The sequence below is a fragment of the Salarias fasciatus genome, chromosome 18, assembly GCF_902148845.1.
Source record: "Salarias fasciatus chromosome 18, fSalaFa1.1, whole genome shotgun sequence".
In the NCBI taxonomy this organism is placed as follows: domain Eukaryota; kingdom Metazoa; phylum Chordata; class Actinopteri; order Blenniiformes; family Blenniidae; genus Salarias; species Salarias fasciatus.
The window spans coordinates 7,988,060-8,011,104 of NC_043762.1; the positions used below are offsets into that span (position 1 = coordinate 7,988,060).

At 47.4% G+C, this 23,045-nt stretch overlaps 1 protein-coding gene across 20 annotated transcripts in view; it reads right to left on the minus strand.

The window, feature by feature from the left end:
• ptprfb (protein tyrosine phosphatase receptor type Fb) overlaps nucleotides 1–23,045 on the minus strand; it is a 177,321-nt gene that overhangs the window by 18,451 nt on the left and 135,825 nt on the right. For 10 of the 20 annotated variants that reach the window (XM_030115536.1, XM_030115534.1, XM_030115532.1 and 7 more), the window contains 8 exons: nucleotides 22,099–22,323; nucleotides 14,660–14,814; nucleotides 12,975–12,986; nucleotides 10,762–10,874; nucleotides 7,802–7,834; nucleotides 6,264–6,361; nucleotides 2,583–2,706; nucleotides 2,062–2,237 (listed from right to left, as the gene is read on the minus strand). In XM_030115536.1, coding sequence (XP_029971396.1) covers nucleotides 2,062–2,237; nucleotides 2,583–2,706; nucleotides 6,264–6,361; nucleotides 7,802–7,834; nucleotides 10,762–10,874; nucleotides 12,975–12,986; nucleotides 14,660–14,814; nucleotides 22,099–22,323 — 936 coding nt within the window. The remainder of the gene's footprint in view (nucleotides 1–2,061; nucleotides 2,238–2,582; nucleotides 2,707–6,263; nucleotides 6,362–7,801; nucleotides 7,835–10,761; nucleotides 10,875–12,974; nucleotides 12,987–14,659; nucleotides 14,815–22,098; nucleotides 22,324–23,045) is intronic. The other 10 variants (XM_030115540.1, XM_030115538.1, XM_030115531.1 and 7 more) reach the window with 3 other exon arrangements.

Below are 23,045 nucleotides of genomic sequence, written 5' to 3' on the forward strand. Positions count from 1 at the left end.
TATAACTTCGGTCAGCGTTGGCTCACCCACTTCCACGACCGTGTTTAAATGTCAGCAATGCAGATAAAAGGGTTTTGTGGGGTTAAGAATGGCGTTAGTCACCCTCTCCTGGTACGGAAATGAAACTGCTGCCCTTAAAGTTCCCTCCAGCCTCCGTTTGATGTGATACTAAAGACGTTGATGTAGCATGATATAAGAGAGGGGAAGCTGTGTCTCCGGTGAGCCGCTGGAGAGCTGAAGCAGCTCTCTCTCTCTCTCTCTCTCTCTCTCTCTCTAGTATTGGCATCCTGGTTGGTTCTAACTGTGTGTAGGAGGTGGGGATAAGCTTAGAGGCTGTTTCATTTCTCTTTAACTTCCCTATGCCGCGCTGCTTCCATTTCTTTTATCCCTATATATGTATGTGCAGCTGCGACTCCGGGATCAAAGCCGGAGAGCTTGTTTATCTGTCACTGAGTTAAAAAATTACCACTCAGATGCACTAAATGTATAGAACAGGCGTGTGTCTCTGCGAACGTGTGATTAAAAAAAAAAAAAAAAAAAAAGTCTTATCGAACCCGTCTATGCTGCAGATCCTTCCAAGGGAAAAATAAAGGAGCAAACTTGCCGTGCTCACAATTTGCCTAAATGATTGATTGTGATGATCGCTCAGAATTAAAACAGACCATGTGTTTTGAAGGACGGCAAGTGAATTAAGTCCTTACTTTGACAAAACAATTGCTTTCCTGCGAATTGGGGTTTATTAGCGCAAAGTTTCAGGTAATGGTCCTCATGCGTCGAAAACAACGACGTTTAGGGTCCTGGAACGATTTTTCCTTTTCATTTCTATTTCCTGTTGCTTGAAGTTGAAAAACTTTCTTTCAGAAGGCCGCCGAGCTCCCGCACTAACAACGCTCCACATACCGGCAGGACTCTCTTTCTTGTATTCCCCCACCCCGAGGCATTCATGAGAATGATTCTCTGACGGTAATTAAATCATACTATTCCACATTTGAATCTCCAGCTGCCTGCGTGCTCCTATTTTTTTTTTTGTGCTTTTATTAGTCTGGATGTATTTTAGGAGCGCACAAATGTTGTGGAGTGACAATCCTCTTTGACTCCAACTTCAAAAACTTCATTATGCTGCTGCGAGTTACACAGTCCAAATTCAGAAAGAGCGAACACAAATAAAGCTGCATGTCTATGAAATCTCTACGTGATGTCGCAAAAATAAATATGCAGCAATCAAGCGCTGAACTCTCGGAGCAGTTTCTAAATATTGACAAAGAGTTTATGTTATTACGAGAATTTAAATATAACCACGCCGTACATGTGCATAATTTGGTGGAAAATTGTTGTCACTTTCAATAACGGCCATGCGTGTGCTGTTGTCGGATGCACAGTCGCCATGGTTACGCCTTCGCGGGAGGAAAACAAACAACGGGAGGCAAAATGGGGAAAGTGGAAAAAGCTGCTGTTGTTCAACGCCGCTTCACAAACACACTTTGGGAGAATTCATGCAGAAGTTTGGAGAGATTGGCGAAGACTCGGGAGAAGGCGAAGCAACGTGAGCGATACTGTCCACACACAACCAGAGATATCTTTTGAAGTCCTTGTGACTTTGATCAAGCTGACAAATCCCCACTTTAAAGCAGGACCGGGTGTCTATATGCCTCCAGGCTTTGTTGGGTGTAAAGTTCCTCGGTGTCGAGCTACATAAATATATACATATATGTGTCAGGAAACTCGCCGTTCAACCTCCAAACATCAGCTGCTGGGTAAGCCGTGAGACGGTTGAATTCTGCCGCTTTAGATTCTACAAAACGGCCAACAGTTTGTCTTGTGGACGGCGCCATTTCCCATTCATAGCAGCAGAGCTGCAGAAAAGTAGTGACCAAAGGAAACTCTGGTCATAGCTACGATTAAATAACATTAAACAACCATCATTTCACTGCAGAGCCTCAACAAGTTAACATGTGATATACGGATGTAGCTCGTTCTCAAAGCTCGCTCATGTGAATGAATTGGCTGCTGCACCGCAGAAATCTGTGGCTCGTCTGCCGGTGGCACGGCGCCCCTCCTCACCCTCGACTTCTCCTCCAGCCTGGTCATCATGACGATGGTGTTGGATCTCTGCTCCCACACCATCCTCCAGAAGTCGCTCAGTGTCTCTGGCAGCGGCCCCTGAGTGGCGATGTAGGCATTCTGTTTCCTGTAGCCGTCGATGTAGTTGGCATTGATGTAGTCGCTGCCTGGCACGGCTGGAACAAAGGGACAGCGGAGGGGACAGAACTCAGATTACATGCTACAGTCATTTGCCGTTATGTCACCGCTCAGACGGGGGGAGGTCAGATCAGGATCATTTTAATCAGAATCCTTTTAATCATTATACAAAAGCCAATCTGGCTCTGTCAATAACCTATGATACTCTGTGCTCTCTCATTTACATGCTATAATCAATGCTCAACTCCTGGCCAAAAACGGATGCATACGCCATGTTTAAAGGAGAAACTGCAGCAGCACAAAATGTCTTTGGTGTATATAAAGCAGACATCGATCAACAGCAGTGTCAGTCAGTGACTTTAAGTGGCTACATAAACTCGTACCGTCAACAGAGGTGAGCACCACCCTGGAGTGGTCGTAGGCGATCACATTTGCATAGCGGTTCTTTGGCTTGTTGACTTCCATGTTGGAGTTTTCCCAGGTAAACTGCTGACCCGGATCGATGGACTGCGAACAAGAAAAGAGGAAGCAAACAACCGATAAATTGGTGGGGAATGATTAAAAGGAACTGGACAGAGAGGAAAGCACAAAAGGAGACTCTTGAGCATTATGTGGGTAAAGGGATGGAGTGAAATTCCCCCTACTGTCAATTATTCACAGCAGCGTTCTGTCCAGTACAAGGCCTTCGAATGGCTCATAGTGTTTGCTGCTGTGGTTGACATTGCCTACACCAGTTAATTAAACACCATAATGCTGGATATATTCAAGCTGCTGTCCGCTGGATTAGTTATTTCTATGACATTTGGTGTTTTTTATGTTAATGAAGCGGAAATCGGAGTACTTGTTTTGGTGTTTTAAATTAAACCCCAAAGGTTCATCATCCACAGAGTGAGCCAAGAGGGCCAACATATTGCTTCGATTTCTAAACCCAGCAGAAGGAGGATGTTTGCTTTAGCCGGGAAATGAAGTTCGGCTGAAGCAGACAGGCCACAAAACGCTCGCTCTGCTTTTTGAAGGTGCTGTTAAATCACATCTTTCCAAGAAGTCACTTGCTCTCTGGTGGTTTTCTCCTATTCTGTTTCCGTCGCCTCTGCTTGCCTGGTGTTTTGTTTCACGCTCTGCCTCTCGGCCTGTCACTGACTCTCACCCCTCTCCTCTTACGTCATTTGTCTCTTGGGCGAAGACGACAGCGGGCTGCATGCATATTGATCCGGGGAGATATGTGATGGCCTCCTATCCTTTGCTAGATAATGTCACAGAGTCTCTTGTTATTCCGTATCGATCCCTCCCTCGGCTCACACTGGAACCATGTCCAGTAATTCCCCAGGCCCGCAGCCCTGCAAATCCAGCAGGACTCCAGACCGACACCTTGGAAATGTCGACACTCACTTGATCAAACTAAAACACTCACGCAACTGTTGGAGGTTAATTAACGGTGAAACCGTACAGATCAAATATAATCGTAATAATCATTGGGCAATGGAGCCGTCTGGAAAATATCTTGGGATTTAAATCACTGGATCGGCCCCATTTATACAAGAATAATATGCAGGAAAAGGTTTATTGAGGCAAATCTTGTTTTATGACATGAAATGGAATTAAACATGTGACGATAACCTTTTCAAATACTGATAACATGACGTGACGTTAGAAAGACTCAGTCAGGTGTGCACCGATCACATCTTGTGTGTTTCTCACTACCTCTGCACTGCAAGCTCAATACTGAATAAAAATTAACCTTCTATTTTAAACTTATTATCAGGAAGGAAAAAAAAAACACCGTCCTGTTTCATGCAGTCTTGTCCTGTATTATAACAAATTTTCACAAAAGTTGCTTAACTATGCAAGACAGATGCTTTCTGCCTTACGAGAGCAATCAAAGGACTGTCAGGTAAATTAAAATCAAACCTCCATCAGGTATTCTGCCAACTGTCACTTCCCCGGCTTCATTACGTCCCATTACCCAGAGAGTGACACAGGTAAAAATATAGCACCGAAGTAGTAGTCAAGTTATTTTGGACGTCTGCCCCCCCCCCCCCAAAAAAAAAAAAAAAAACCAAGTGCACAGCAATTGGTTGTGAGCAAACTGTGAAAATGTGGAGTGCTCATAAATGCGAGGAGTCGTCCGCTGCAGCTCCAAGTCATGAGGGCAGAGGCCTCGAGCTGCTGATGAGCTCGGCGCTGCCAATTTCCCCTTCCGCGCCGCCAGTATGAAGGGAAAGAGTTTATTTGCAGTCAAAACATGCCATCTCTATTTGAGAGCTCAGTGAACACAGCAGGCACACTGGACTGATGACAACTAGCAACAAGGTGGGTAGAGACGGGTGGAGGAGGTGAGAAGCAAATGCCCACAGTATATTCTCAATGACAGCCTGAAAATACTTTCAAATGAAGATAATGATGGCGCAATGACGACTGCGGCGTGATGTTGCTTCCTGCAATGAGAGTCTGTCAGGGGAGCTGCGGCATGCCTGATTGACAAATTCTGCTCATTACCCAGTATGCTCGTCGCACAGTGTGGTGCGGACCGGCGTCGGCGGTAACGGAAGTGTCAGGCTGCCTGAAACGTCGGGGAGAGGAAGCGGCGGAGCCTCCGCAAAAACTCCGCGCCTCGGGGAAACGGCGCGATGGGAGCAGCCGGCGAACGTGACTGTGACAAAGCGCCACGAGCTGCGTCACAGCGCCTCGGCTGGCACGCAGACGGACGGCCATCTGCCGGGTCACGGAGGGGGGTCTTCCCTGGCTCGGAATGATGGCGGCGGGGAGGGAATGGGGCCGGGCCGCCTGCCTGCTCCCTGGCTCGGTTCGGCTGCACTAACTCAACGTGCCGGTTAGGCCGATGTGCTGGAGAGGCACCGAGCAGCACGAGGAAACTGAACTGAGTGCACATTTTTAAAGACCTGATTATCTCCTGAGCTGCGTCTAACTTCGCAGCACGAGCCTGAAAACTTTGTAGCTCCTGGAAAAGAGCGGGTGCTGTTTGTTTTTGTGGTGAGAGTCGTGTTTTCAGAGGCTCCATGTTCCGTTGTCGAGGAAACGCCCATAAATCCATGAAAGATTCTCGTTTTCACTTGAAAACATTGTCATCTAAAATGAGTCTGAAGGAATAAGGTCAAACAAAGAGCATTAACAATGCATGTTAAAATAGTTCAAAATATTTCTGCTTTGCAATACAAAACAGTGATTGGCTATCTAACGCTATCAAAGACGATATGACAGCTGTAAATACTGTACAGGGCAGATAACAGAACGTTTCAACCAAAATGTTGGCTGAGATTTAGGCTTGCCTGGGAAAAGGTGAAGGGGTCACCGAAACAAATTTGTCATTTCTCCCAAGAGGGCTGAAATTTCTAGCAGCAGCAGCAGCAGCAGTACGCTGGCCACAGACATCCAGGTAGAGGAGAAATTCACCTTCCAGATCAATGGAAAAGCTAAGATCCTCAATTATTCCAGCAGCCTTGTAGTTTCATCAATGGAAAGGAGCTGATTAGATGAAACAGATGAAGAAAATCAGAGTGGATAAAAGTCAGACCTTGTTTTGTGTTTTTTTTTTTCTTTTCTTTTCTTCAAATTCAAGGATGTCTCTGTTCTTCATCTGGCCTTGCTTAGTCCCCAAACCAACCATGTGCCACTTTAAATGCAAATTTGCTCCCTCTCTCTCCGTTTTTTTTTTTTTTTTTTTTTTTTGGGGGGGGGGGGGTGGAAGAACACTGACAAGAGATAATCCCTCACTGTGTTGCAGTGGAGAGACCGCCTGCAAAATAACATTCTTCGGGGAAGCATCAAGACACACACAGATTGCCTGAGCAACTCGCCACCTGCTAGTTTTGTGAAAAAGCCATCTCACAGCGTTTAATGTAAGTGTTGGTTTCCTGATGGGATTGGTAATGGAGTTGTAAAAATGACTGAAGAATGTCTGCGAAAGAAGTCTCCCATAATCCATTAGAATACATGCATACTGGATCAAAGGGGAAAACTTCCTCCCGGAAACGCTTACAATGAAACACATTTATATGCTTGAAAGAGCAGGAATCCCTCACGCGGCATTAGTTCACCGCTCGTACCTCGTACTCCTGCGAGAAGCGGAGGCCGTCGTTGGCCTTCAGTCGCTCGATGTGGTCGGCCAGATCGACGACGGGAATGGGCGGGTGCTCCCTCATTCCTGGGGGAGACAGGGGAGAGGGGAGAGAGTGAGACCCGCTCGTTCGCACATCAAACACGGACGCGGACTCACACAAACACTGGCTGGACCACAAGGTGAGTGAGGCTGCCGGTGGGACCATGGGGTGGCTGTGTCACAGTGAGGAGAGTGCACTTTGTTCAACAATGCATGAGGACACGGAGAGAAGTGAGAGGGGCAGAGAGAGAGGGAGAGAGAGAGAGAGCGCACGAGTTGAAACAGGCTGGTGACATTTGGTGATATCGTCATGCTAAGTGAGAGAGGACAGAGGTGGGGGCCGGCACGGAGATGCACATGAGTGACTGGGTGAGCATGCTCCTTGAAGGAAGCGGGAGGCAGACATCTCTCTGACTCCACCGAGCTCAATCGGTGGCAGAGGTGGGACCAGAGCAAGAGCACACAAGTCTCTACAAATCAGTCACACTGTCACTTCCTACAGAGGGAAAAAAATAAAATAAAATAAAAAAAAGTGACTGGTCACCAGCCAAAACTCATTTCTTTGAAAATCCTTTTCCCTACAATAGACTATCTTCCGGGCCAGCCTGGAGCGCTTGGGCTGGATTAATTTCAAACAACCCCCCTGCTGCTCCCTAGATTTCTCATCGCTGGGTTATTGGATGATTTATTGCTAATCTACCGACACAAATTCCCCCTGTGCCTCTGAACTTGGCAAGGCTATGTACTTAAACGGATTGCTGGGAACTCGCCCTATGTGTGAAAAGTTAACTGTATGCAATGCATGAAGACACTTTAAAGTTAGACACGGAGCATCATTAACCTTACACAGAGCCTTCAAATCACTCTTTTAAAAGATCTATATATACATATACGTTGACATGTGCGGTCGAGGGTCACGCTTTATGACAGGCGGCCGCTGAGAGCTTATTATAGCTGTGATGCTAACGGCTAATGGCTGGCAACTACGACCACTGTACGAGATGAGACCGGACCAATTACACAAATTAAATAGTATCACCAGAGGGACCCATGAACACATTAACGCCTCTGCGTGTGTGTGTGTGTGTGTGTGTGGCGTGTGTGTGTGTTTGTGAGTGTGCAGCCAAGTCTTTTACAGCCATGTTGTTGGTTAAATGGAGAGTGAAGACGTAGATAACAAGGCTAATATACAGCGAGCGCAACTGTCCACACTGCTCAACTATCCATAAAACCACGTCGACCTCTGCTGCCACATCATAAAGGTGTTGAGGGGAGTTCACATCCCAACCAGGACACCGCGGCATCCTTGGAGTGCCAGAGGCTACAGGCTTGTAGGCTTGTGATGTCTGTCAGGATCGCACCAGGGGAATGGTGGTGGGGTGGGGGGGGGGGGGGGGGGGGGGGAGGGGAGTTCGGGAGCGAGTGACGGAGCAAGAGAGACTGCATGTGTGGGAAAATACACAGTAAGCGAGAGAGCAGACTAACTTGGAGTGTTGGGGCAGCGATGAGAGCTGGGACCTGTGGAGAGAGGAGAGTGAAGGAGGAAGGAAGAAGAAAACTCGATCAATGACGGTGGCGCAGTATCAGACGAGGGCCAAACAGTATCTGCAAATTACTTCTCTGGCAAGGTACGGGAGGGTGGGACTGTTTGCAGTTTAGACTAGTTAAACAAAGCCCGAATTAAAGACGCCGTCTTGTGACAGCGTCTGTAAATACTGGATGAAGGGTGCCCAGTGTTTTAACACACATGTTGAAGCAGATTGTGTTTAATTGTTTTATCACAATTTTAGAAAGTTTGGTTATTGCCTATGATAGCATTTTATCTGTGAGCAAACACTGATATCTGGGAACATAAAATGCAATAAGGAAACAATCACTACGTGTGAAAGAGCCAGCATTCGGTTTATTAAAGCCACTCCAAGCGCAGATAAAGTCTGTTATAAATGTCAGTAATATTCCCCTCGCTGCCCATGAACTGTTTGCATGCATGACAAATCTAATCAGTAAATAAGATTAGTCAAGATGAACCAAGAAATCACTTAATAAACTGATGAATATTTACGACTGACAGCTTGGCTCACAGATTAAATGTGTTTATGTTTTCTCTTTGGAATGACTTGGGGTAACCTGGTTAAAATCCCCATGTTCCCAGACTACTTAAAAAAAAAAAAAAAAAAAAAAAAAAAAACCCGACATCCAGCTTATGCAAAGGCTTGATTTATACTCTGAGGCCTTAAAAGTATTTGCAAATACTATCTGGACCCGTCAAAGACAACGCAGGTCAGTTACTCCCGACCGCCTGCTGCTGGAGCGCCGACAGGGAGAACCCAGGTCCGCTCAACAAACCAACACGCCGGAGACATGAGCTGCAGTGGGCCGCACCGCTCCACAACAATCACAATCACAGCGCCAATGTTCACCTGCTGCGGGCGAATCAAAGACAGACGGAGCGAGAGGACGGAAAACGGCTCAGCTGTTCAATATTCACTCAGCTCGGCCGTCAGTCTCTCATGATTTCAGCGGTTCGACGCAGCCTTGGTAATTTTTGATAATCACCACTTCTCGAAGCAAAACAGCAAGGTGGAAAGGGAGAAAAAGAGGGTGATAAATGTTGACGTACAGAGAGAGAGAGAGTGAGAGCGAGGGAAGGGGGGAGAAAGAAAGATTACCCTACAGGGGGAAATGGAAGACAAAAGACGAAAGAGGTGGAGTGGGAGGATGGGAGAACAGGGCTCTTTCAGAGCGGCAGCACTGCTTAATTCCTCTGCAGGGGTTCAAAGGGGCTGTGCACGTGCGCGCGCATTTGTGTGTGTGTGTGTGTGTGTGTGTGTGTGTGTGTGTGTGTGTGTGTGTGTCTGTGTGTGTGTCAAATGGGATCTTTAATAACCCGTGAGAAGGGATACACATGTACTCACTCACACACAAGAAAAACACACAGACGTGCGCGCACGCCCCGGCGTGCACGGGGGTTGACATTTTCTCTCAGCTCCATTGTTCCCTCCGCCTGGCTCACCTTGACATCAGAGGCAGCAGGACTCATTACCAGCTGAGGGGGGGAATGAAAGGAGCTGGTGGAGGAGGAGGAGGAGGAGGAGGAGGAGCGAGGACCAGAGGAGGAGGCAGAGATCAGCCTGATGCTGAGCTGTGCACCTCCAACTCAATCTGAATTTAACATCCTGACTCCGGTTCTACCGACAGCCCGGAAATGATGGAGAACAGAAACTGTTTATTCTCTCTTATCGAGCCTTTTTCCCTGTTTCGGAGAATCGGAGGGATTCCAAGCGGCGGGACAAACAGCTAAATAATCAGGAGACGTGGATTTCATACAGAAGCACCTGCTACCAAGCATTAATGAATAAGAGATCCATCAGAAACAGGAGGAAGGCCGGCATTCACTGATGAAGTCCACTGCTTCTGGGAAGGCTGTTCAAAAAAATATTTCTTTTTACCATTTCAGGGGATAAAACAACAAGCAAAGTTTAGAAATAAGGGATATTAAGGAAGATTATTAAAGTCGTGAGTTACCTTTTGGTATTCTCTTTGAAAACACAAGATTGAATCAGCGCTCGTGAATTACCAGCTGATGAATTTCACAAGGATTTCCTGTTTGAAATGAGGTCTCTCCAAGTCCTCAGCCGTTAATCATGATTATTTTTGAGAATTTTTCTGAAAGGAACATGGAGTAAACAAGGGGCATGCAGACTGAAATACACTCAGGGAGTTAAATCAAACCAACGGTACAGCAAAAGGCATCAGTTTTCATCGAGTTTGTTAACATATATGATCATTATCTGATTATTCAGAGGACCATGTGAACTGCATCATGGTACATCAGTTATCTGATTAAGAGAAATAAGATGAACACTCCATTGATTTATCCAGTTGAGGAGAAGACAGGTTACACACTGGACACACACGTAAAGACAGACAACTGCACACACACACACACCCCACTTATGTGTCAGAACCAAGAGAAAACCTTACGAGGACAAGTTCACACAAAACCCTCTCCTTTCATTTATCTGAAAACTCAACATGATGAGCAGAAAGTCAACACAGAGCCACTTCTGGAGTGGAGAAGAATGTAATGTTGTCGTTAAAGGCTCAAGAAGAACAGATGAACAGGTAGTTTGAGTTTTGCTCACTGTGCACCGCTGTACCGTGACCATGGATGAAACATAACCCAGGGTTTCCAAACACGTCACATCTGATTATTACACTTATCTGACTGCTTCTTTTCTGGCCCACAGTTGACTTGTCACGACAACATCCAAAGCTGTAAATCAAAACTGAGGAAGCCGACAATTTAACAATCTAATCCTCACACGCTGACCTTGTGTTGATGTACAACTTATCAGAAGTGTGCTGCTCATTTCCGCTAAAGTTCTCATCTCCTTTATGACACCGCATGTGTAATTATTGGGCTGTGATTGATTTTCCGTTACCTGGGGTCTGATAGTTGAGCCTTCTCATCTCCACCGGGTCCGAGGAGTTGGCCAGGAGAGAGTCCTTCACCCCACCTAAGTGCTCATCTTTGGGTAAAGGTGACGCTCGCTTCCTGCAGTGGCGAGAAGAGACAGTAGGAGCATTAAATCCCATCACGCCGAGACCGCCTACACGCTTAATCCAATAAAGTTTCAACCTAACTATGCAGACCTCATGTTAACTGAAAGCAGAAATGGGAAGACGGTTGAAAATGACATCTGCTATATGATGAGAATTAGATCGAAACGCACACTCACACACTTGGACTCCGCTGCACGCTGGATGAGGTTAATAACAGTTAATGCGTCTCAAAATCAGTTTTGAGGGCAAGAAGTTCAAGAGACATTAGTGAGCCAAGGCATTGCTGGAAATGCGGGAGTGTGAAGAAACGCGATCATTTTCCTGGAGTGTGGTAGGTTTGGTTTGTTTGCTGCTGGATAGGTGACAGCTGCTGTGTGGGAATTTGTACCAAAGCGCGCGTGTGTGTGTGTGTAGCAAAGATTTAAACGTGTGACATTCACCAGTCTGTGTGTGCGTGTGAGCCGCGCGCGCGCGCGCGCGCGTGTGTGTGTGTGTGTACTAACACCACATTGTGTTTACTGGCTTTGCAGATTGAGAGGAAAACAAGCGGATGCTGTAATTAGCTCATCAGCTGGGTGGCACAACACTGGGTAATTAGACCCGTTCTGCAGCACCTGTGCTGCTGGGTCTGGCCGAGCCGGAGCCCGGCGCAGCTCCGAACAGGACGGCACGGCTCGGCCTGGCTCCGTTCAGTCGACTCAGCCGCAGAAGGAAAAGAAAGCACAGCTTGCCTGTATTCAGACAGCTAGCATCTGTTGACTCACACATACAACACACACACACAGGCACACAGATGTACGCTTTGCCACCTCTCTCACTGTTGCAGCCACACACACTCAGACAGATACAGCTGCAGACTCACAAGCCTCCTGACTGCAAATGGAAATGGGCGGAAGGAAGCATCAGGGCGCCCTGTGGAAATTTCACATCTCATTGCACTCCATTTGCAAGTGGCGAGCGTGGGTTTTAGAAAAGAGCAGGGCCTTCTGTTGGAGCCCGGCGAGAATACACAAAGCTGCTGGTGCACATGCAGCCTTCACCCGGTCCACCTCGGCCGCCGGGGCTCGGGCCTCGGCGCCACCTGCTATCTGAGGCTGCTGGGGGCTTTACGCTCGCGCTCGCTGCGTGACGGCTGATCCATGACAAGCATGTCTTCCTGCTCTGATGGAGAATCAAACCGGATCCTGTTTTCCCAGCCGGCACTGCTGGGACCAACCCGCCACTGACGGAGGCGACAGACTCCAGGTCTGTTCCCCACACACCCCTCTGACCCAATCCGGTGCCAAACTATACCACACTTTAATGCTGGCATCAAGTAAACATCTTGACGGGGATTTTTCAGCTCAAGATGGAAGGGTTCGGGTTAAGAGTGTAAGAGCATGTACAAGCATGCACTTTTTTGTGTATTCACGCACAGTGTGAGGGTACGATTGCATATGCGGAACAGAGTGTGCTTAATGAGAGTAGAACAGGGCCCTTTGTGAAGACTCCTGCCACGAGGACGCAGAGAGAGGAGGGAAAAAAAAAAGGCTAAAAGTGGAGGAATGGGTCTCAGTGGAAAATGTCAGCTTAAAAGATGGGAACATTTCTTTTTCAGCATTTTCCCCGTCTGGCATTTGCTTCACAATGGCCCATTCAGCAGCAGGTGATGCCTTGGCATATTCAGATGGGGCCAATCTTGAAGGGGCACGCTGACACTGGCAGGATAATGAAACACGGCACAGAGACAAACCGAGGCAGACAGGACGATCTGAGGAGGAGCACTGGCACGAGATGTGAAACATGCACTGTTACAAGGATGTGACCCCAGAGCTCCTCTGACCTCGGCTATGAAGGGCTGCAGAGTCGGCTGCCTCTCGCGTCTTTAAAATCTCGTCAAAGACAACTCGACAGCGGCTTAAATCCGTCTCCTCTGACACTTATGTAAATGTTTTTTTTTTTGCGCGTGTGATCCCAATTAAAGCTGAGAGGCATTTAACTCTGCAGCCCTACAGATAGAATGAAAACAAACCAATTTCACAGCACGAATGGAAAAAGAGACTTAGAGAGCAGGAGATGGACTGGTGAGTGAGGGAACAGCGACTGTACCCACCTTTCCTGCTTGCTGCGTTCACAGGGGCGAAAAAGAAGGAGGAGGAGGAGGTTAATGTGTAACAGAGATTCCTGCAGATATTTTTTATTTTTTTTTTAAATCCTGAACTGTATGTTCAGAACTTCAAAATTCACAGGAGAAAGTTTTAACAATCACTCAGCACTTTGGTGAATAAATTCATCATTGTTAGTCTTGGCGAGTCTGCAGGTAGCCATAACAAGCAGACGCCACAGTGCCATTATTCCTTTGCACATTTACTGCCTGTCCGCCGTGAAAAGGGCACACAGCCACCTCCCAACGGCCCGTCCTGTCAATCTGCGTCTGCACGGAGGAGGAAGGGCCTCCAGACCAGCGGCGAGCTGTCGCACAGGCCTGTTATGAAGAAGTCCCTTCCTCCGTCTGCTGAGCAGTCGGCCGTGTTTCGGCTTTTGAGGCTGGAGAGCAGGTATGACGCACAAATCAAGACTTTGTAATGAAGCCATCAGGAGCGGAGAGGAGAGGAGAGGAGGTGTGAGTTAATCAGAGTGAAGTCAAGTGAAGCTAGCAGGAAACAGATTTCCATCTAAATAATGTGTTTATACCCACAGCAGTGTTATGATCAGATAGCTGAAACACAACTCCGCTCATATTTCATACAGCTGCAAATAATAGTGGAAAAATTAATGAGCAAACCAGCCAAAATTCACGTAGATTGATCTGAAATATCTAAAAATAGGACTTCATTAGTTTGTTAATGATTATTCTGCCCCCTTACATGATTTTAGGCTTCGTTTACAGAACCGTTTCAAGTGGAAATTCATCTTTTTAGCGGAATAGTTTCTCGATTACATGGCAACGTTTTGAAAATGATGTGCATTTACAAAGAAATGCTTAAAATGATGTTGGTTTTATGTTAGGTCACTACTGGATGCCGTTGTTTGTTTTTGCAGTGAAACCTGAGGTTTGAGTCTGGGAGAGGAGAGAACATGCAAACTCAACAGAGAAAGAAATCCAAACCCAACCTGGAGTCCTTACAGGATATGAGCAGCAGCCACAGTGTATTTGTTAAAAACAATCCTAATGTTTGTACTTTAATGAGATTATCTGTTACTCAGCTAACTGTTTAGCTAGAAATAGCATTATTTCTTTATTATATGTTCCTCCCAAACAACTTTTTGGCCTGCATGTAATCATGGTGCGCTGCACAGGGGCGACTGAAGTGCTTTAAAGAGATATTGACTGGGCTTTTAGCTAAGCCCTCTGCTGCAGCCCTCGGTTTCTTCTTTGAAATGGCCAACAGTGTTGGCCAAAACACATTTCTCACTCCTAAGAGTTTCTGACAGCCGAGCTGTGCTGTTTATTTGGGAGGCGATGTCAGCTGCCATTTCAACTGACACTTCACATGGCATTGTTGGAAAAACCCAACTGGGCCAAAAAAAAAAAAAAAAAAAAAAAAAAAAATCTTTTGTCTGAATCTCAAATCAATCCGTCTCCGGTCCCTCTCCCATTATACTGTACATGATGGTATGAAAATTGGATGTTACAGTGTGGTGTGTGAGGAGCCCGGTGCGAGTGGCAGCAGGGAGCATGTCTCATTACCATTCCTGATGCAAGCAAAAGAAACCTGCGTTCAGGAGTGTCACCGCGGCTCAGCCTCAAACAAACAGAGAGGAGCGACAGGCAAACACAGGCGCAGCCTCACTTACTTCTTAAAGAGCAGGATGGCGATGACGATGATGATGATGAGGACCACGGCCAACACCGGGCCCATGACCCACAGCATCTCAGGCTGCTCCATCCCTTGAGACAAGCTGGCCGTGACCTGGATGGGGTCTGAGTAGGGACTGGCTGAAAATGTCATCTGGAAGGGAAAGAGAAGAGGAAAGGTCAACATATATGAATTTATAACCAAATAAAAATATTTTTATTTTCTTTGCTTTTACAGTGTCTTCAGTACTGATCTCAGGCTCATCTGCACTTTGGCTACACAGATTTTCAACTCTTCGAGATATTTAAGGATCAATGTTTAACTCATGAGGAATAAAATAAGCATGGATCCTGAGATTTAAGCATCAATGTTGGAAATAAAGACGATTTTAAAAGGGTCTTGCAATAGTCGTCTGTGACATCCTATGTGGATGGAACCAAAGCGTCTTTTACAGTGGAGTTACCACTGACAGGTTCAGGGATGCAGCAGGAGTCACGAGGCCTTCAATCTAATCAAACTGACACCTTCGAAACAACAACAACCAGCGGGACTAATGAAGCGATTATATTTCTATTAAAGTGTTGGATTCTGCTGGACGGAACCGAAACGGCTGATGACAGAGCAAGTGTGAGACAAGACAGCGAGAGAGGCAGATACAGAGAGGCTGGGATAAGTGTGCATGTCTCCCGGTCGCTGAGATAAATGGGGGCACAGGAGAGGACTCATCTCTTCTTCATTAGTGTTCACACCGTGACGGAAGAGGAGGAGGGGGAGACGGCGGAGGAGGAGGCGGTGGCAGTACGGGCGCACTCGTACCTTGGTTTTAAATGAGACATCTTTCCACTCCTTGTATCTGAATGACTGAGGGGAGAGGAAGTCGGGGTGTGTGTGAGTGTGTATCGGAGGAGTGGGCACAAGAGGCGATGCACTATGGTCTTTGAAAAAAAAAAAAAAAAAAAAAAAAGTGTGAGGAAGACCAGATGCAGGAGAGCAGGCTGACGGATGAGGTGGAGGAAGAGAGGTGCAGGGCGTCTGTCGTTAGAGCTCAGCAGGCCTCCTATTGAATGACGACAGGAGGAGCAGGTTGGGCAGGGAGCGGGGTGTGTGTGTGTGTGTGTGTGTGTGTGGGGAGGTTCGGGTGACAGATCGCAGACCTCGAAGGGAATTGGGCTCCCAGCATGCAGCAGGAGTGGCGGGGCGGCAGGCAGCAGTAATCCGGATCATTAGCTGCACAGCAGCCTGCTCTTCGGCACACAGGCAGATATTAATTGGAAAGATAAGCTAAGATGAGCTCAAAGAGTCCTGCACTCTGTCATATAGTTCTGTTATCTCTCATCCGTTGGCAACTGCATGAAAAAAGAAGAAGAATCACACTATGGATGTGTTCGTGCATTACAGGATGTCTCAATCCCGTATGCACGAACCGGAGTGCTCCCGTATTAGGCACAGCCGACGGATAATTCAAGCAGCAAAGTGAAAAGATCCAGATTTTCCTACAACAGCAGCAGTGTTTTTCATTTGTCTTTCTTTCTCTCACATCGCGGCCACATGAGACCGGTCCTCTCCTGTTCTGAGGGCCTTCGGGAGGAACCTATTATCTAAGAACAAAGAGAGGCAGCACAGCGATGGGATGCTGCCGATGTGACGACACCACAAGGCTTCCTGTTCTTTTGGGAGGGCCCCAAAAAAGGCTTTAGGATGTGGCCCTGCAGGGAATCCTGGGAAAAACACTTTTTTTTTCTTCTTCTACTGGTGTAACAAATGACTGCAGCTGTGCTTTCAGAGAAGGATAAGGAAGCCGGAGCAGGAGCGGAGGAGAGGGCAGAACAAAAAGAGAGAGCTTTTTGTCTGTTGGTCACGGCGAAGTAGTGGGATCATCCATTTGAACGGCCCTAATATCTGATAAAAGCTCAGTCACGCAGCTCCTAATGCCTCTGCCCGCGCACAGCCGTATCACAATGGAGCAATGGTGCAGTGAAGGAATCTGCAAGCCCGAGAGTGAGTCAGAGACAGTGAGAGACGGAAGTACATCTCCAACAACACCGGACCGAAGGGCACAGCTCTGGACTGTGGATTAACGGCCTGGCTCCGGTTTGCAATGCAAATCTACTGCCTGCAATCCCTGGTGTGTTTCATACCAATAACCAACCTATAAACTAGTCAGACAGCGGTGTTTATATCTGTCACCAGACATGTCGACTAACATTATTTGGATTTATAAATGGATTTCACTTATGTTGATCACATTCACATTCAGTGTCTTGCTCAATGACACTTTATTCTTTTTATTTTTATCTAACCTTTATTTATACAGGTGGGCCCCACTGAGACCCAGGGTCTCATTTTCAAGGGGGATCTGTTGGTAGCAGCAAACGAAGTTACAATGAAAAATATCCACTTCAACGTGTGACTGAGCCACAGTTAGAAACTGGCTTGAGTTTGACTTGAAAAGTTCCTTAAGTAAATGTGATTACAAAGGTCTAATAACAATATATAATATCCACTGAGTATGTGTGTGTTAGAGAAAGAGCGTCACTGTGTGTAAAGACTATAACCAGATGTGTGTGAGCATACGTGGGACATCGGTTTCTCGGTGCCTTTTCTCCTCTGAGCCTTCACAAGTCAATGTGTTTGTCTGGGTCGCAGCCGCCGAGAGTGTGTTCTGATTCCAAGTGTTTGTCTGAGACAGAGAGCGAACAAGAGACGGTGGGGCGATGAGGGACGCCGGAGAGGGAGAGGACAGGGGGGGAGGGGGACGGGAGGGAGAGGTGTTGTGGTAGTAGCAGTATATCGACTCTGCTATCTGGCCCGTGGGCTACGCTGCTTCCCCAGTCAGCCAGCCGCCGCTCTGCCGTCCCCTGAGCTCTGAATCCTCTGCGCCCGGCGCCGGCGCATTTGTTTCAACTCGCCGTTGACCTCGCCAGCTCCCCCCGCCTCCCCCAAAAGTGGCTGAATAAGCCGCGGGGCGTGCGCCAGACAAACAAACAAACATGCAAAGATGCCTATTATATATCTGCCGCTCTCTCCGCCTCCCCGGGGAGGCTGAGGAGCCCACACACTCCTCATCTCTGCATGACATAGGAAAAGACAGAGAAAAGGAGGGGGAGGAGAGGCAGAGACAACAACAACAACAACAAAACAAAATGTAGGTAGAAAAAGTGAGAGAGAAAGATGACAGCGTATGAGAGGATGCCTTTATCTGAGTGGAACAGAAGTGTGGCTGCAGGGTCGAGTCTATCCTGTGTGATGACCCCTCTCTTTCGTCCTGTACTTCGTTTTTCTTCACTCTTTTCTCGCTCGCATGCCCTCTTTCCTATTCAGCACCAGAAACCGCACTCCTTCCTCCTCTCGAGCTGTCTGAATACCAAGCACCCAGATATCTGGAGGCGCTGCTCGAGGGAGACGCCTCCAGGAGGAGGAAGTGACACAGCGCAGCCCAACGCGGCGTCCCGTCGACGCCGCTACAAGGCTGACCACCGACGGCGAGGAGCCGGACTTCAATCTCCTCATGTTGCCCACCGCAAGCATAAAAAACAAACAAACAAACAAAAAAACATCTCGTTTTTGTAATTCTGTCTTGATATTGTTTGTCAAAGCCTTCTGAATTCAGAAAGAAAGCAGTCTTCCATGTTAAGGGTGCTCTGAGCCCAGAGCACCAGCAGAATTAGTGCTACAAAGCCAATTCTTCTCATGAGTGAGGAGAATATAAATGCCTGGATAGCACTGCGCACCGAAAAAACTGCGGTAAACACACGTGAGCTCTCTCAGGTTGGCTTTCCTCACCTCTCCTCTTATCGGGAGAAACACACACATTAGCACAGTCCTCCCTCTCTCTCCTCTGCCACCAGGTGACTTCCTCTCATCCCAACTTCACAGGCTGGACAGGACACCAGACAATTCATTTCCTCTCCCCAACAGCAGCCGCTGCCTCTGTTTCATATCACACTATATTTCATGCTACCTCCCTCTCTCACTCTCTTCTCGCATTAAATGATACTGTTTATACACACCCAGCATCTATCATCCCATTTCACACTTCCCCCGGCTTGTTTATCTGCCTTGGGTGCTGGGGAGACATGAAGGCACACTCTCTTCTTCTTCTTTCTCTGTCTTTCTCTTTCCTTCTCTGTCATCCCTCTTTGCCTTCCTTCCTCCTCTTCCTCCCTGCAACCACTGCTGGCTGCTTGTGGCCATTGATATACGAGGGTTTATTAAACCCTGGCGGTCTTGTTTGATCTACGCTGGGGGAGTTTGGGTGGTGGCGAGGAAGTGTAGTAAAGACACAAGTCATTTATTCCAGTACTTGTTGTCTTATTCTCCTGGGTCTGGTGAAGATCCTGCTTCAGGCGGCTTCTGCCAACTGCCTCGCGCCTGCCGCACACTTTACCTTCTGCACCCGCGCGCTCGGTAATAAACGTTCGCAAGTGCCGCGTTGGGGGTGACAAAAACAAACACCGCCGTGGTATCCCAGCTTCCCGAGGAGTGCAGTTAGGGGATTTGTGCAGCAATCAATGACAGCCTGCCTTTGGTAGCCGGATCACAGTTCACATGTTCCAACTGTACACAAGAAAGCCAGCTGGGAGGAAATGAGGAGGAGGAGGAGGAAGCGTTTACATGCTCCGTCGTAATCTGGTTGCCGTAAATCGTGCGCTTGACTGTATGCAGCAGGTCACTTATTGAATTTTTTTTTTTTTGCTATCCCTTATTGTATTTCTGAACCTGGGGTGGCAGATTTAACTGAATTTGCAAGACACCATGTTGCTGCAGCAGCCTGAAAAACTGACAAGGACAAAAAACCGAGGGCGAACTCAATAGAGAAAATAGAGAAAAGGCCTTTTATGTAAAGACCTCAGGTAAAACTACACCGAGACTTATTTAGATATAGTTCATCAGCTTTAGACACACTTAGGGATGAAATATTAATACTAACAGTCTGTAGCCATAGTACAAAGGTTCAGGTTACAGTTTTAGTTTTTATCTGGGTGAAATGCCACATTGAAACACTCACAGGTAAAAACACTGCTCAGCTCTAATCAGAAACTGTGTCCCACACTTTTGTTTGTGAAAACTGGGTGGTAGATAAAGCTCTGGAGATTTTTTGCTCTCTGTCTTCTCCAAGTGTGGTTATTTTTCCGAGAGGTAAAAAAATAATCACAACTTACTACAGTAAACAGAGCAGAAAGTGCTTCAAACGCGCCGTACATTTATAGCATGTGTAAGGTCAAACCGCAGTGTTGATGCTGTGGTGTTAAAGTTAAATATTCTCTTGCAGTCTAAGCTCTATTCAACTGGATTATTTTTTACCTTGTCTTATCATTTATCTTACGCAAGAAAGAGTTTTATTTCCAGCCACTCATCATCTTTTCTGTTTTATCCAACTTGAACCAATCCCAGCTGAACATGAGAAATGAGTAAGTTCTAACACACAAATGTCACACCCTCACATTAACCTAGATCAATGTGCTTTTGGACAGTGGCACTAAACCGAGGAAATCCCTTACGCCCACATGCAGACAAAAAGGTCTCCAAGCCTGAACTTGAACCAGGGACACCCTCGCTGTGAGGCAATACTGCAAACCACTGCTGCACCATGTGAGACCTACGAGCAATTACGACTTCAAATAGTTTGACCAGGAAGTGTGACCCTCCCATGCTCCATTTGAGCTTGATGATGTTATAATTATCAGCATATTTATGGTAGACCTTCCAAATTTTGATGGAATTCTTCACTTTCCTTCAATCTTTTTCTGTTTGAGCATGACAAACCCACAGCGATGATCCGGGGGCAGCTGCCGAAGCCAATGCTTCTTCTGCCGACCAGAAAAACCAAAGAGCTGAGAAAGACATGCACACGGTCTTTTTTTCTCTTCAGTGAGGAATTTTCAATTCGTCTCAAAGGAAATTTTCAAGAAAAGAATATTAGAAAGACATTTCATCTTCAATTTTCCTGGATTTAGGTGTGCATTAAAGATGCATTTTCCATCCGTCTTGGCGCCGGAGCCTTTTCCATGTACGGCAGGACACAGCTGGATATGTCTCCAGCCCGTCACAGAGAAAATACAGAGACCGTCCACAACAGTGTCACTTTGAGGTGAGAGCGCTAACCACTGCTCCACCGTGCGGCCCTCAAGTTATTGATAACTGCAATAACTTGTGTTCTGATAACTGTGATATAAAAATACCATACTGTCGTTTTAACTTCACAGGTACAACTTTCCTGTACAAAGTCACACACCAAAGCGAAATGTTACACATTGAGCCCCAGATAAGCACATTTACTTTAACCCTTTAGCGGATTTTATGGAGCTACGCATCTTGTTTTTGTAAAGTTGAGAATCCGGCTGCAGCAGAAAGTCGACAATAAGCAGGTTAGTGACGTGATGGTAAACACGCTGATTCACTGGCTCTGTGAGTGAAGTCCGATTAATTTGAGTGATTAGGCTTGAAGGTAGGTGGGTAGGACACAGTTTAGGGAGGGGAGGAACACAACGAGACACATCCTAAGCGCCGCTGATCCAACGTGGAGACGTCTTGCAGGTGCAGAGAGTGTGCTGTGCCGCGATGGGATTTAAGCATCTCCTTTGAAGTAAAGTATATCATGGCTGCCCACCATTGCATGTTCCTGCGCCCCTCTGGGTGAGGGAGTGGGGGTATTACGGGGAGAATGGGAGGAGGTGGGGGCTTTAGGGACATGTAAAGCAGCATTTCAGGGGAATCAGGCCTGCTTTACAGGCTCCCTGGGCCCTGTGTCCGGGCCCTGGTCTGCCTCTAAACTCCAGCCGCACTAATCAATCTCCTCTGCTGCCTTCACGGTGGGGAAAGATGTGGCGAGCGAGAGAGATACAGTGAGAAACAGAGAAAGAGCTGAGAGAAAAGAGAAAGGAGAAAGAAAGAGGTGAAAAGTCTGGGATTTGGATTCGGACACGGAGTGCTCGCTCTCTCCCCCCTCCGCTCGCCCGGGGCTCGGCTACTGAATATGCATGTCCCGGGCAGCGGTGGAGCCCAAAGCAATTGCAGCCTCTCATTCCTCCTGCAGTGAAGTTTACTCCAGACCGTCCCGTGGAGAGCCGGGCCTCTGTGTTAGTGCTGTCGGACGAGTGCGCGGGGCCGCCGCTCAGAGCGCCGACGGTCCTGCATTAGCATTGTAAAGAGATCTGCGTGGGGCGCTGCGGGCTGCCACGGCGCCGGAGCCGGATCTCTGATGGCATTGTCCAACAATATGGGAGTTATCGGGACAAGCCGCAATGACTTTAAGAGGGGGCCGTGTCGGAGAATAAGCGGCAGTAAAAACAACAACGCTTTGGCTTTTTGGAAACGTTGGAGGAGCGATAAAGTTAAACTGCCTGTCTGAAGGGAGAAAAGGTTACAAGAACGTGTAGAGGGAAATTCATTATTCATAACCTAGAAGTCACGCGTTTTACTTGGTGCGTCTCTTACGTAATTGGCGGCGCTGTCTGTCCCCTCGGACCGCAGGACGGCCAGGACGAAGCAGAGGTACTCCTGCTGGCTGGTCAGCGGCTTGTTGAGGAAGCCGTTGTAACTCTTCTCATCGCCCAGCGTGAAGCTGGTCGGCAGGGAGGCCAGCTTGGCGGCGATGTAAGGCTTGGAGGAGTCCAGGTGACGCCGGCGCCTCAGGACGGGACCTTCGCTTGACCTGAGCAGCTGGACACAAAGTCGGGGGCGGAGGTCACAGTCAGGCTTCCATTAAACCACGGTTCGCTGAACACACATGTGGCAACGATAATATAGGCGCAATACGGCACAGCAGTAATCACGGTGGTCGTCTTTTCATCGCCGTAACCGTTCAGGCCTGGTTCCTTAGGATGTCACCACATCAGAGATAATGGCTCCGCAGAGCCAAACTGCCCTTTGCACAGTGATATAACTGCAAACAATGCAGCCGAGCTACGGAGTGAGCAATTAACGCTTGTTCCGGCACACAATCTCAGCATGACTGCCAGGCTGGTTAATAAATGAGCGGGAGCATAAAGCACTGCGGCATTGTGTTTCCAGCAGCATTTTGTTTTCTGTCAGTGATGTCTCATGTACAGCTCCAGATGTAGCTTTATTAAATCATAATGTCGAAGGGAGGAGACAATGGCCTGCTCAGTGTTTAATGACTCAGGGAGTCCCATCCCTCTCCCGCTCAGCCTCCTCTGTTATTTCTACAGGGAGCTCCAACAACAGCCATTCAAACCAATGAGCCTCCTAGTTTACTTAAAAATGGCATTAATATTGAGGCGTGTCATTTAGCTGGATTCCCTCATGAGCGAGGTAGACCTTTATTTAAAAAGGATAATAAAGCAACCATTAATCTTTATCTTCATTTAAATACCTCATGCAAAACTTTGTGTAGACTTGCCGCCATAAACACAGCGGCGAAA